Here is a 15,566-nt window from a genome sequence, read left to right on the forward strand (position 1 = left end):
CTCAATCACAATCGACTATATTATTAGATCCATAGCTATAATATATAATATAGATTTAGGCCTGCAAACATAGCCACGTATCCCCATGTTAAAAGGCGCTGGCCTTTCAACAGTAACAGTAAACAGCGGCATCTGGCGCTGAAAGTGTTAATATGCGTCTTTGTTTACGGTTTGATTATCACTGATACAAAGTAAAATAGTGCAGTGCAATAAAATAGTTAGTAAAATAGAATAAAATAATGCAATAGTGCATTGCAATAAAATAGTTATCATCGTATTTTTTCGGGAGGCCGGTACAGTAGTCGAGTCGGCTTGAGATAAAGGCATGGATCTGGTTTTCAGCGTCCTTTTGATTTATAAATGGCCGTACTTTAGCTATGTTTCTAAGGTGGAAGAATTATGTTTTTGTCAACTTGTTGATTGTGATTTAAAGCTTAGGTCTGAGTCTACCATAACACCAAGACTTAACTCACTAAAATACAGTTAGCAGCTGGATAGACTACAGATGGAAATTAGCTTCTGCTGAATCTGGTGCAAACATATTTTCATGTAACAATGATTAATTATCAAAAAAAAAAAAAAAAAAAAGATTCTGGGCTTTTCAGAAAACATTCGGGGCTTGCGCCCAAGTAGCCACCCCCTAGCCCCGCCCCTGAATGGCATCCAATGTAATAAAAAAAGTCAACCAACGAACTCGATTCTTGTACCGGATCTCCTCTCTTGTAAACAAGAATACCCTGAAGACTCTGGCAGGAGCACTCATTCAAGGGTACTACGACTATGCTTGCACCTCATGGTACCAAAGCACCTCAAAGGCGCTAAAAACAAAATTACAAACATCTCAAAACAAACTGGTCAGACTACTGCTTGACCTTACTCCTAGAACCCACCTCACCCCTGCCCACTTTGACAACCTAGGATGGCTTAGAGTAGACGACAGACTACAGCAACTTGCAATGGGCCTGGTCTACAAGATACACTACACGACCAAGGTACCCATGTACATGTCAAAATGGTTGTCAATATTCCAATGTACAGTTTTGCTTGTTTGTACAGTGTTTCCCCCCCCCCCAACCCCTCCAATGTACAGTAAATTACCTAGTATGGTTGTCAATATTCCAATGTACAGTTTTGCTTGTACAGTTGTACAGTGTTTCCCCCCCAACCCCTCCTACCCAACCTCCTCCAATGTACCGTTTTTACGTCAAATGTATATACTCTCTTTTCTGGACTCTTTTTGTATCACAAACAGTACTGTATTTGCAAATCTGGTATGTCATAAATGTATAGATGTAGCAGTACTGTCTATCTGTATGTCATGTATGTCATATATGTCCTGATGAATTGAAAATGGGGGACCCTGATGTAAACAAGACGAAAGTCTTTCTCTGGTCTGCATCCCCTTAACAATTGTGTGTATTGCGCTGTACTGTATTGTACCCATTCTGCAATCTGTTAATAAAGTTTTCAATCAATCAATCAATTCAACATTATTATGGAATGTATTCCTTGTGAATACATGACGTGTATGCTGCACTCCAAGTTGGACACTTTTTATGAAATATGGGACCCATATCTATCTCATATTGGACCTGCGCTATCCACCACTGTACTCGCCGGATTTCCCCATTACTCTTAGCCTCCCTAGAGATCACTAATGTCTTGTGTGTAGATGCTTTGGGTCGTTGCAGAAGGTATCATAATGTACTTAGAAGTACATGCCTGTTCGCACACACACACACGAAACACGTGCACATATAAAACATGCACACATAAAACACACATCCATACTAAACGCACACATATAAAACACACATATACAAAATAAACGTACACACTCCACACACACAGTTTATCAGTACACTGGGTGCTATCGTGGGCCAGGAGTTGACTCCCTAATCGCCACTTCTGCTGTATATACAGTACAACATGTGAATATTTGAGCCATGTCTTTGTTGTTTGTCTTTTGTCATGTTTGATAATGTATTTTTATAGTTTATATTATGTCTTTATTATTTTTACTATCATTTCTGTTGTTATTATTGTTAGTGTTATTGTTGTTAGTGTCTATTATTATTACCGTACATCTATTGTATTGTAATGTCTTGTTCTATGTATGTTTTGAAAAAGAGAAAATAAAAACATAAAATTAAATAAAAAATTAAATACATTTCAGAGTGGAAATCAATGTTAGCACCCTAATCAACGTCATCTTGAGGCATTTAAACCTCTTGTGTTTTGGGGGGAAATCTTCTCGATCTTCTTCCCAGTAGCCGTTGAGACATTGTCATTAGAACGTTCAGTCTTACATGCAAAGTCTCATACATCTGAAAGGTTTAAAAGTAGCAGATCCACGTCTATTACCGTACCTTCACCATGGTCCTCTTGTGCCGTAGGAAAGTATGGAAACCCAGCCAGCGTACCTTCATACATAGTTCAAAGGCCACCATAACCAAGGCCAACAGCTCCAGAGTGGCGTGGACCTGTAGATATAATGGACTGCATTTATATAGCACTCTTATCCAAAGTGCTTTACAACTTATGCCTCACATAGTCACATTCACTCACACATTCATACAAACTGATAGCAGAGGCAACCGTGCCAACCTACTCATCGGGAGCAGGGGTTAAGTGTCTTGCTCAAGGACTGCTGGAATCAAACCGGAACCTTCGACCGCTCTACCTCCTGAGCCACTGTTGCCCCGATGTGTGTTGAAGTAGATACAGTCTACGATTATACTATCTGCATACTTTTGTTAAATACAACCTGGTTTTTCAATTGAGCACGTTATGTAAACCGCTATCTCTTTATCCGTTTGCTACTACCCTTTATCTACAATGCTTATGTCCCCTTTGTATGTTTGTAATTATGTACATATTAATCATATTAATCACATAAATGAATCATTCAAATGTGTGTGTGTGTTTTAGGGCTGGGCGATTAACTGAGTTTCAAACAAGATAATTGAGATAAAGTGATTATTGTGCCACATGCTGCATTGCATTCTTGTCAAAAGAGGAATATCTTATCTTATAATGCTCAAATCAATGAGTTAATCGTGTTTAATAATTCTGATTTCAATATCAAATCAAAGATAATCGTGCTTATAATCTTTGCCATAATCGAGCAGCCCTAGTGTGTGTGTGTGTGTGTGTGTGTCCACTCACATAGACGTCCAGGCGTAAGGAGGGAACGGCAGGAGCCTCACACAGAGACAGCACCATCAGCAGCAGGCCCGTCAACAGCTCCATCATGTAGAACAGGTGGTTGTGGGCAAACAGATACGCTGCCAGAGCTTTGGGGTTTCGAGGGTGAGTGTAGAACTTGTCGTTGTTCTCTCCTTCCTGTGCAAACACAAGGACACAAGCCAATCGGACACAGCGGACATATGACAGCAGTCGGGTGAATCGGTGTGATTAAAAGGTATAGTGAGACGGACATTCCCATGGACCCAATGTTGTCTCTGTTAGAAATATAGCGTGAACGAGTGTTGGACACGGATCAGTACTATATACTACATATCTTATTGATGATTGCAAAAAAATGTATTACTATTAATTGGATGAAACCTGAGCCCCCCACGATTGCTCAATGGGTACAGAAGGTTAAACATGTACGTATATACGATGGAACACATGACAGCCTAGCTACAGCTGAAGATGCCTCTCTTTGAGAGGAGATGGAGGTCAATTATTAGCTATCTTGGGTAGGCTTGGGACACACTGCTTTGAGACAGGATGGAGGGAAATATACATGTTTGTATTATGGGTATGTATATATATATATATATATATAGAGGTAGAAATATGTAGGTATATTTGTGTAGGCGGGAATGCTTTGGAGGAGGGACCCAATCTTAATTTTTTATCAATTTTCTTTTGTTCTCACTTTTTTCTGTATTTTTCTCCCATCCCAATTTAGTCGTTATGCCAATTCCCTTCCTGGTCGTTGCGCGCATTGCCCCACTGTCGGCCTAGGGAGAGTGAAGACTACCACATGCCTCCTCCGATACATGTGGAGTCAGCCAGCCGCTTCTTTTCACCTGACCGCGAGGAGTCTCACTGGGGGAATGTAACGTATGCAGAGGTTCACGCTATTTCCCCCCCGATCCCCTCCCTGCTGAACAGGCGCCCCGACCGACCAGTAGGAACCAACGACCAGGACACACACATACCCCGCCGGCTTCCCACCCGCTAACACTGCCAATTGTGTTAGTAGGGACGACTGACCAAGCCGGTCAGCTGGATTCGAACCCAGAGTCTCTGCAATGGTAGGTGAGTGCATTCTCCACTGCGCTACCCAGCCGCACCTGAGGAGGGACCCAATCTCAATGTTATTTATTTTTAAGTGTTTACTTTATTTTATTTAGTCTGTACTGTCATATTGCATTGTTGTTGGCAATACAGTAAAAAATTATAAAAAAGGTATAGTGAGAAACTAGTTTTTTCAGTGCTTGTGTGCGTACTGGGTACATTTTACATTTAGTCATTTTAGCTTACTCTTTTATCCAGGTCAGCAGGAAGGGTATGTACAACTCTGGCAGCTAAGGGTAAGTTACATTGTTGGTAAAACAGTGTTGACCTTGGGTGCTACAGTCTTGAGTGCATAGTAGTATAGACATATTAACAGAGTAGGTAGTAATATAGGCAAGATAGATTCCTTAGTAGCATACTAGTAAAAGACGGTACAAAGGTTAGTCGTTTTTGTTTTTTTCCTTCTTTAATTCAGATATTGATTGAAGAAATGTGAAGTTTTTTTGTGTGTCAACGGCAGAAAACTGGGCAGGTTTCGGTTGTCCTGACTGTGGTGGGAAGTTTGTTCCACCATTGTCCACCGGAGCTTGGATAGGAGTGGGTCTGAGCCATCCAGAAGAGGCAGAGCGTAGGGGTCTTGAGGGTGTGTACACACACACACAAGGTCGTCTGTAGTGTGGTTGTGAAAGGGTTAAAACGAGTCATTTGGACCATTTTTATATGATGTCACACGGGAAAAAAACATGAGTCCTTGAAATGGTGGCTTGCTTGTAAACATTCTCTTATCTGCCTAAAGTTTTACCTAAACATACGTCTCCGACAAGATTAAAAGAAAATTGTGATCATTTTATTATTTTTTCCTCATTTTCACATGAAACAAGACACAACACAATACAGAAATAATAATAATACACAAGACATCACAGGACAGTAACTTATTGCAATGACAGGACAATAAAATTAAGTCAAATAAAATTTATTCGGTAAAGCAGTATAATATAAATAATGTATATACCGGTACATCCATACAATTATTTAGGCGAAGCGCAGCAGGTCAGAACACCATAGGAGAGTCCACCCATCTCTGCCATCCAACCCAAAAAACAGGACTATCGATTCCTCTTATCGATGCCATGTTTTTCCTACAGTTGCGCATTTTAAAACAATAACGTTAGCACCACGCATGCAGCCAACCATAGCAGACTATTTGATTCCTTGACTAGGAAAACCTAAAGGGCTCGAAATTGCTCCCGCTGTTTCTATGTGCAGTGAAAAGTGAAAGTGCTTTGCATCCTAGTTAAGTCATTAATTTACGTGGTAAACTAACGTTAGCGGCTAGCTAGCTAAAATAGCCATGCTCATGATGACAGAGAGAGACAGAGAGAGAACACTGAGCTGGCACGGGTGGGGGCTCTCGGGGGAGGGAGCCGTGTGTGTGTATGCGCATGTGTGTGTGTACTCGCGCGCAACATCAGAGGAGGTAGAAGCCTCAGAATTTTGGTAGGTGAATTGCTTTCCTAGATGTCATGTTACTTATGTGTCAGTCATGTTTTTTACTTTTAACCTTTATTTATACAGGTAGGTTATTGATAAAGAATTCTCTTTTGCAATAACGACCTGTTGAATGCAACTACAGTTCAATAGATTAAATTAGTTTAAGAGAATCTCAAATACATTATTTTATTTAAGTGTATACTATACAGTATAGTGTGGCGATAAGAAAGTAGCGAGCCAGAGACGTGGTTCGAGTTGAGGTACTTTACTTCTCACTCACATAGCATTTACAAATAACAACAAAGTTAACCCGGAACCGGAAGTGGTATTTAACCTGTCCCCTAAACAGTAAAACCCACACTCTTAAAGGCACAAGCCCACCTCGGTGAATGTCTCTTAATATAGGTCACCACACAGGCCCCCCCAAGAATTCACCAATACAAAAACTGCAACTAATTAATAGCCAGTGAACAGTCCATCAGTGAACAGATCACAGCACGAAATAGTCAACGTGGAGTCAAGTCAAGTCAAGAGTTTTATTTGTCACGGCATACGGATATACAATGAAATGCGGGTGGTCTTGCCCGCAACGATGTGCAATTGGTACAACATATAACATATAATAGAATCCAATACAAAAAATTTGTGCAATAAAATTGTGCAATAACAGGTAGCAGGTAACAATAAATTTGTGCAATGACGGGTAACAGTTGACAGTTAACAGTAGTAGCAATAGTAGTGCAATACACTGTTACTGTTGCTAATACTAATTTAAAGTGGCCTTTCCTTTTGGCAATAAGTGAGGGTGCGTGCGGCCTGAGTGTGTGCCCGCTCATGCTAAAGTGTTACAGTGGTACTCAATGTTCATTGTTCAGGACTCTGATGGCCTGGGGGAAGAAGCTGAGCCTAAGCCGTTCTGTCCTAGTAGCTGGGGTTCGCAGGCGTCTGCCTGACCTCAGCAGCTGGAACAGGCTGTTATTGGGGTGGTGAGGGTCTTTCATTATCCTGCAGGCTCTGGATTTGCACCTCTTGTTGTATAGAACCTGCAGGGGAGGTAGTGCAATACCCGTGGTACGCTCGGCTGAGCGCACCACTCTCTGTAGGGCCTTCTTGTCTTGTGCCGTGCTGTTTCCATACCAGGCAGTGATGTTTCCGGTCAAGATGCTCTCTACAGCTCCTGAGTAGAAGGACTGGAGTATCTTCCCCGATACTCTGAACTTCCTTAACTGTCTCAGGTGGTAGAGGCGCTGTTTCGCCTTCTTTACTACTGTGTCTATGTGTGTTGACCATGTCAGATCCTCTGAGATGTGGACCCCCAGGTACTTAAAGCTGCTCACCCTGTCCACGGTAGCCCCGTTAATCATCAGTGGTGTGTGTGTCTCCTGCTGTCCTCTCCTATAATCCACGATCAGCTCCTTGGTTTTACCAATGTTCAGGAGCAGGCTGTTGTCCTGGCACCAGCGTTCCAGTACCTCAACCTCCTCCCGGTAGGCCTTCTCGTCGTTGTCCGAGATCAGCCCCACCACCACCGTGTCGTCTGCGAACTTCACTATGGAGTTGGAGCTGAACTTGGCCACACAGTCGTGTGTGTAGAGTGAGTACAGCAGGGGGCTTAGAACACAGCCCTGGGGGGACCCGATGCTCAGGGTGATGGTGTTGGAGGTCTGACCCCCCACCCTGACCGCCTGGGGTCTTTCACTCAGAAAGTCCAGTACCCAGGCGCTCAGGGCGGAGCTCAGACCCAGCTCGATCAGCTTGTCCACCAGTCTGGTGGGGACTATGGTGTTGAACGCTGAGCTGTAGTCAATGAACAACAGTCTCACATAGCCCCCCTTCTGACGGTCAAGGTGGGAGAGGGTGCTGTGCAGTACCTGGGAGACCGCGTCGTCAGTGGACCGGTTTGTCCTGTATGCAAATTGCATAGGGTCCATATCACTGGGGAGGGAGGCACAAATGTAGTCCTTGACCAGCCTCTCAAAACATTTCATGACCACAGAGGTGATCATGATAGAAGCGGGCAAGCTTCTATCCCCAGGCCATCAGGCTGCTAAACGAACAATGAATGAACACTACACAACAACAACCACCAAACGCACATAGCACACACATCCACACGCACACACTCACTTTAAACAAACACACTGTAGCACCCACTTTAAACAAACACACTGTAGCACCCACTCCCCACACTTTATATTTATGGGTGAAGGATTGCACTACAACTCGTACACCTTACTGTAAATTGTACCTAAAATTGTACCTCATCCCATTTCTGCTTTGCACTAGATAGTACTGTACATTAGTACACTGCATAGTATTGTATATTATATGGTAACTCAGAACATTGTACATATGTCTATACCGAACACCGTGACCTCATTTTTCTTCTTCTAAATTACATGCTATATTATGTTATTATGTTATTTGATACTATCTTGTCTAGCACAGTCTCTGGAGCGTAACAGTAAGAAGCATTTTGTATGAAAGTATTCTGTACTTCTGTATGACAACTATTAAAGAACTTGATTAAAGAACTTGAGTGCCACCGGTCTGTAGTCATTTGGACATGTTGGGGAGGGTTTCTTCGGTACAGGGATGATGGTAGACAACTTGAAGCAGGCAGGGACCACCGACTCCGCCAGGGATTGATTAAATATGGCGGTGAACACAGGGGCAAGCTGGTTGGCACAGGACTTAAGTATGCGTCCTGTTATTCCATCTGGGCCAGCAGCCTTCCTGGTGTTCACCTGCATAAATGCTCTTCTCACACTGTGTACCGTCAATGAGAGAGCGTCCCCGCCCCCCCGCGGATGCCCCCCCCCCCCTCCACATCAGGAGGGGGACGGATCAAGCGGCCGAACCGACTGCGCTTAACCAGAGGGGGATTAAGGGAGATAAGCGGGACCAGCGGCCGGGCCCCGGAAGGGGCCAAGGCCGGTACAGAGGATAGGGCAGGGGTCTGAGCCGAAACCGGGGGGCGCCCCCGCCGCGGGGGCAGGGCCAACTTAACTGGTTCGTCCTTGTCCAAGTGAGCAGGCTTAAGACGGTCTATAGTGACCCGCTCTGGCCTGCCTCCCATGTCCACAACAAAGTTTTTAGTGCCTGCCTCCAGGACACGGAAAGGCCCGTCATAAGGGGGCTGCAGCGGGGTCCGATGGCTGTCGTGCCGGATGAAAACATATTTGGCCAATGGCAGGTCCCTGGGGACGTAGGACTGGGGAAGGCAGTGGCGGGATGTTGGAATGGGAATAAGGGCATTGGCAACACCCCGGGACACTGTTCGATGGGAGGCGACGGACCAGGACGCTGTGGCCTCCGGAAGAAACTCCCCAGGGACCCGCAGCGGCTGGCCGTACACCAGCTCGGCGGACGAGGCCTGGAGGTCCTCTTTGGGGGCAGAACGAAGACCAAGCAAGACCCACGGGAGGCGGTCAACCCAGTCGCCATCCGTAAGGGCAGCCCGAAGAGCGGCCTTCATGTCCCTATGGAACCGCTCGCAAAGTCCGTTGCCCTGCGGGTTGTACGCCGTAGTGCGGTGGATCTTCACCCCCAGGTGCTCCGCAACTGCAGTCCAGAGCTCCGAAGTGAACTGGGGGCCCCTGTCGCTTGTGATGTCCCCCGGTGTGCCAAAACGGGCCACCCAGCAGCCGATGAACGCCCGGGCCACCTCCGCTGCCGTAGTGGAGGACAGTGGAACAGCCTCCGGCCACCTGGTGGTCCTGTCCACCATGGTGAGGAGGTGAGTATATCCATGGGAGGGGGGCAGGGGGCCCACCAGGTCCACATTCACATGGTCGAAGCGCCTCTGCGGCACTATAAACGGTGCCAAAGGGGCTTTGGTATGGCGGTGCACTTTGGCACGCTGGCACGCCACACATGAGCTAGCCCAGGTCCTAACATCCTTCCGGAGGCCAGGCCACACAAACTTGACCCCCACCAGCTTAGTCGAGGCCTTCACACCTGGGTGGGAAAGGCTGTGGATCATGTTAAAAACCCGGCGCCGCCAGGCCGTAGGCACCATAGGGCGCGGTTGGCCAGTGGAGATGTCGCAGAGGAGAGTGGCGTTAGCTGTGTCGAACACCACATCCTCCAGCTGCAGTGCGGTAGGACCCGTCCGATAGGCTTGAATGTCTGAGTCCGTGGCTTGGTCTGCCGCCATGGCGGCATAATCGAGTCCCAAGTGGACGGACCCGATGACCGCCCGAGAGAGGCAGTCGGCGACAAAGTTGTCCTTGCCCGCCACGTGCTGAATGTCCGTGGTTAACTCGGAGATCGCCGATAGCTGCCGCTGCTGACGTCCCGACCACGGCTCAGAGGTCTTGGCCATGGAGAACGTTAGCGGCTTGTGGTCCACAAAGGCAGTGAACTGGCGGCCTTCCAACAGGAATCTAAAGTGCCTGGTGGCGAGGAACAGACCCAGCAGTTCCCTGTCGAAAGTACTGTACTTACGCTCGTTGTCGCGGAGCTGTTTGCTAAAAAAGGCCAGTGGCTGCCAGGCACCGCCCACCCACTGCTCGCACACCGCCCCCACTGCATAGTCAGAGGCGTCTGTCGTGAGGGCGACCGGGGCAGTGGGAGAGGGGTGCGCCAGCAGAGCAGCGTTGGCTAGCGCGGTCTTGGCAGCCCCAAAAGCGCTGTCCATCCCCGAGGACCAGTCTAACTCGTCCTTGGGCACCTTGCCCCGCAGGGCCTCGTACAAGGGCCATATGAGGTGGGCAGCAGTGGGGAAGGAACCGGTTGTAAAAGTTCACCATGCCCAGGAACTCCTCTAGAGCCCGTACGGTGCGGGGACGAGGAAAACTGGCAACGGCCTCCACCCTGGCGGGGAGTGGGGTGGCTCCCTGTGGAGCGACATGGTGTCCGAGGAAAGTGATGGACTGCCCGAACTGGCACTTGGTTGGGTTTATGATGAGGCCGTGTTTACTGAGCCGCTCAAACAGCTGCTGGAGGTGTGTCATGTGCTCCTCTATGGACGTACTGGCTATAAGAATGTCATCCAAGTATACAAACAAAAACAGCATGTCCTGGAGCACAGAGTCCATTAGGCGCTGAAACGTCTGCGCCGCCCCCATGAGCCCGAAAGGCATTCTTAGGAATTCAAAAAGCCCAAAGGGTGTAATGACAGCCGTCTTTGGCACATCCCGTGGATGGACCGGCACCTGGTGGTAACCATGCACCAGGTCCACCTTGGAGAAGATGACAGCCCCTGCCAGGTGGGTAGAGAAGTCCTGTCTGTGCGGAACAGGGTACCGGTCGGGGGTTGTGGCGTTATTAAGGCGACGGAAATCGCCGCAGGGGCGCCAACCTCCGCCAGCCTTTGTAACCATGTGTAATGGAGAAGCCCACGGGCTGTTCGAGCGGCGCACAATGCCAAGTCGCTCCATGGTGAAAAACTCCCCCCTGGCGATTGCCAGCTTGGCTGAGTCGAGGCGCCGGGCCCGGGCATAGACTGGGGGGCCCTCTGTGGTAATATGGTGTTCCACACCGTGTTTGGCCACTGCAGATGAGAACGTGGGTGTGGTGAGGTCAGGGAACCCAGCGAGCAGGCGTTCATACGGGTCCCCGGTGGCAAGTGTGTTCAACAGGCAGAGAGCTCCGCCCCCCCCCACCGCTCCAAGCGTGCAGGGGTAAGAGGAAAAAGAGAGGGCATCGATCAAGCGACAGTTTTTCACATCTACCAACAGACTGAAAGCACAGAGGAAGTCTGCTCCCAGGAGCGGCGTGGACACCGCAGCCATCACAAAACCCCAGCCGAAACGGCGCCCCCCAAAACACACCTCCACATACCTGGTGCCGTAGGTACGTATGGGCGTACCGTTCGCTGCGTCCATCTGGGGCCCGTGTCTGCCGTCCATGGTGTCCACGCCCTGTGCCGGCAGGATGCTGCGTTGCGCGCCCGAGTCCACCAGCAGCCGCCGGCCAGACAAGGAGTCGGTGATAAACAATAGCTTGCAGTCATGGCCGGCACCCACAGCCACTAATGAGCGCCGGCCCTGGCGTTTCCCTGCCCCTTGAAACTGCATGGCTTGCGACACTGCTTGGCCCTGTCCCCAAACCTGGCATGGTAATAGCAGAGCCCATCGTCGGGTTGGCGTCGGGCTGTCACCGCAGCCGCGGTGTCTGTATAGGCCTCCAGTGGTGGGGCAGAGGTGCCCTGGTGGGGCAGCAGCGCATGGACAAACTGCTGCTGCCTGTTGGCCAGGAAAACCCTGTCTGCTTCTGCAGCCAGGCCGCGATAGTCCTTGGTGGAGGAGAGGAGGGAACTCGCCAGTGCTGTGCGCACAGGCACTGGAAGCTGTCGCAAGAAAATGTGAGTAAATAGAAAAGAGGGATCAGCTGATCCCAGTACAGCCAGCATTTTTTCCATCAACTCCGACGGTTTGCCATCGCCGAGGCCGTTGAGGGACAGCAGGCGGTCCGCTTTCTCCAGTTCCGACAGCTCATACAGCTTCAGAAGGAATGTCTTTAGCGCATTGTACTTGTCAGCTGCCGGCGGATCCTCCAACAGCATCATCGCCCGTGCCGTCGTTGAAGCATCCAACGCCGCCACAACATGGAAGTACTTAGTTAGATCTTGTGTTATTCCTCTCAGCTGGAATTGGGCTTCGACGTGTTGAAACCACGGCCGGGGATTATGCTGCCAAAAGTCGGGCAACTTGACGGTCTCAGCGTAAATGTTCGCTTGTAGCATGTTAGCATCGTTAGCATTCGGTGCGGGTGCTTGCGGTTGCGCGACGCCGTTGTTTTCAGACATAACGCTAAATGCTGTTAACGTTACAAATGTTCTTCACAGGGTCACCAATGTGGCGATAAGAAAGTAGCGAGCCAGAGACGTGGTTCGAGTTGAGGTACTTTACTTCTCACTCACATAGCATTTACAAATAACAACAAAGTTAACCCGGAACCGGAAGTGGTATTTAACCTGTCCCCTAAACAGTAAAACCCACACTCTTAAAGGCACAAGCCCACCTCGGTGAATGTCTCTTAATATAGGTCACCACAATAGTTAATACATTTTTTACAGTTTTTGTATTTTTCTGACAGGGGGGCTCAACAATAAATCAAAAATGTCAAGTTGCATCTTGCTATTCTAACCAGCTTAGTTCTGTTGCATTTCCAATTTATTTATTTAAATTATAAATTGATCAGGAATCGATAAGGGAATCGATAAAGAATCGTATCGATAATGGAATCGTATCGATAAAATCTTATCAATTCCCATCCCTATATATTGGGGAGTCGAGGTGCCACAGGCATTTGATGGTACAAGATCTCTGTGCGTTACGCCATGTCTGAATAACATGGGAGATGATAGGACCAAATCATAATTGGCATTTTCTAATCGAGGTGTTGGAATTAGTGCTGTCAATTGATTAAAATATTTAATCTGATTAATCGCATAATTGTCCATAGTTAACTTGCAATTAATCACAAAAATGAAATCTTTTTCAAGTTTTAATACTCTTATCAACAGGAGTCAACAAATGCTTGCTTTATGCAGCCATTTAACACAAAAGGATGACCCTCATGCATTGCAAATTTGCATCAAATTCAAAACAGAGTGATGCACAAAATAATTTAAGAAAATAAAAATCTAAAACAATGAATAAAGTATGCATGAAATAAGAGGGGAAAGAAAACGTTAAGAACGTGTTACATTCACCCACACAAGGGCTGAAGACTCACATACCCCCTCTCCAGTGGTGCAGTCGTAATATGGGAACTGCCCAAACGCCACATGCACGCGCGCTCCCGCGCATACATGTTCCCTCGGTTGCGCACAGAACAGATGATTATTATGCATAACAATGTTTTAAATGTAATTGTAGTTACAATTTCTTTAATTGAATTAACAAACTAGAAAAGTTAATACAAACTAAATTAACAATGTAACTTAGAGTTAGTTTACAGAAGGACCGTTTCCTTCTGACTGAAGCACAACTTAATGTCTCATCCTTCCAGTCGGGACCACACATCAAGCAACCCCCCACCAATTGGTACAGGGCTTGTATTTTGGTTTGGCTCTTCTTGTTGTTATGCTATCGGTATCCTATTATTATGCAAAGTCTAGGTGATAAGTGCCGGCCGGGTACTTGCCGCACGGCGCGACGAGTCCAGTGACAATTGTGAACACATTTTTGTGTGCGTGCATGCACATCCGCGCGCACTTCTGCCTCAGTGATCTGCTACAACGGCGTGTAACCGCGTCCTACCACCACTGCATCGCTGCCCCTCTCTCTCTCTCTCACACACACACGCACTCTCCCAGCTCTCTTTCTCTCTTGCCCCTTCCTCATCTCTCCATCTCACACACACACACACACACACACACACTTTGAGTAAGAAACAAACATGGTATCAATGAGAGTATCAATAATACACCTGAGTGAAGTCTAGTAAAAAAAATAAAAAAATTAATAAAAAGTAAAAGAAATATAATAATTTTCGAAAACGTTAATCGCGCGTTAAAAAAAATAATGGCGTTAACAGAATTGTGCGTTAACTTTGACAGCCTTAGTTGGAATATATTATATCTTGTAGTCTTTGTGGATAGACTGTTGCCTCCTCCAAGGGGTGCCATGACACAGCAATCTCGGGATCAAACCAGTTACGGTAACTCATTCAGGGCAGAGGATATTCCCCATCCTGTTCTAGCTAGGCCACGCTGTTAAAGCGTCACATTGTTTGTAGAGCTATATCTATATTCTATATTATAGCTATGGATACAATACTATGGTCATTTGACAGTAACTATCTTCTGTCCAAGATGCAAAAAAAATCTTTTCATGAATACGTTTGCGCGTTATGCCGTGGTGAATATAAGTATAATTTCGGAATGATCCGGGCTAATTCCTGGGAGGCTGGATATAGGGCGCAACGTGAATTCTACTGAAAGCATTGGCGTTTCGTCCCTGGACACGCTACTATTTACAAATCAAATGTATATAATATTAGGTATTATGTTTCATCATGAATGCATGAAAGGGGGGGGGGGGTCGTTTCTGATGCTTTGACTGCCAGTAACGGCATTCATTATTATTATGAAAACATTGTTGGATCAGGCTGAAATTGACATCAGATAGTCCTTATCTGTGGTCAGGGGTATTCCAAAAAGAATATTCCAATTGTTTGATCGGCACCTGGTCCATCTGATGTCCATCTGGTCCACGACATAATCCAGCACAACACATGCATCGATTGTCCCGAAAACGATTCAATGCGATCAAGTGAAGCCCTAGGCTTACCTGTACTAAAAAACTGCGCCCAGAGCGGTTTAAACCCAACACCCGGTCTGGAACAGTGTTTACTGCACTCTCGATACTGCCTACTAGCAGCATCTGGCCGGTACTGCACCCTCGGAGTCCCAGTATGCCTTTTTACGGCAACATACAGGTCTGTGACATTGAATAGAATATTAAAATCGAAAAAAAGGAAAAACAATCCAAAAACGTATATATATACAGACGGTTAACCCTTTCACGACCACACTACAGACGGTTAACCCTTTCACTACCACACTACAGACGATTAACCTTTCACTACCACACCGTCTGTAGTGTGGTAGTAAAATGTTAACCTTCTGTAGTGTGGTAGTGAAAGGGTTAACCTTCTGTAGTGTAGCAGTGAAAGGGTTAATGGTTGGCGCCCAATCTGGTCAATGAGAAGGACCAGAAATAGATTGCTAGACCCCCGTCCTGTTTCCTACGCCAAGTGGTGGTTCTTTTGATTCTCGGCCGCTTGTTGTTCCAAATGAATTTAGATATTGTAGATTGTATTTTGCGGCAGTAGTAGATTTGGGGGGGGGAGCATTGAGCTAA

General features: G+C 46.8%; 1 protein-coding gene across 2 annotated transcripts in view; it reads right to left on the minus strand.

Annotated features, from left to right (window-relative positions):
* tpcn1 (two pore segment channel 1) overlaps positions 1-15,566 on the minus strand; it is a 63,730-nt gene that overhangs the window by 30,082 nt on the left and 18,082 nt on the right. For both annotated transcript variants that reach the window (XR_014620179.1, XM_084323423.1), the window contains exons 3-4: positions 3,169-3,345; positions 2,370-2,483 (exon numbers count right to left, since the gene is read on the minus strand). Coding sequence is in view for 1 of the 2 variants with exons in the window: in XM_084323423.1 (XP_084179549.1) it covers positions 2,370-2,483; positions 3,169-3,345 (291 nt within the window). In the remaining variant the exon portion in view is untranslated. The remainder of the gene's footprint in view (positions 1-2,369; positions 2,484-3,168; positions 3,346-15,566) is intronic.

The sequence above is a fragment of the Notolepis coatsorum genome (genome assembly GCF_963971535.1).
Source record: "Notolepis coatsorum genome assembly, chromosome: 10".
Classification (NCBI taxonomy): domain Eukaryota; kingdom Metazoa; phylum Chordata; class Actinopteri; order Aulopiformes; family Paralepididae; genus Notolepis; species Notolepis coatsorum.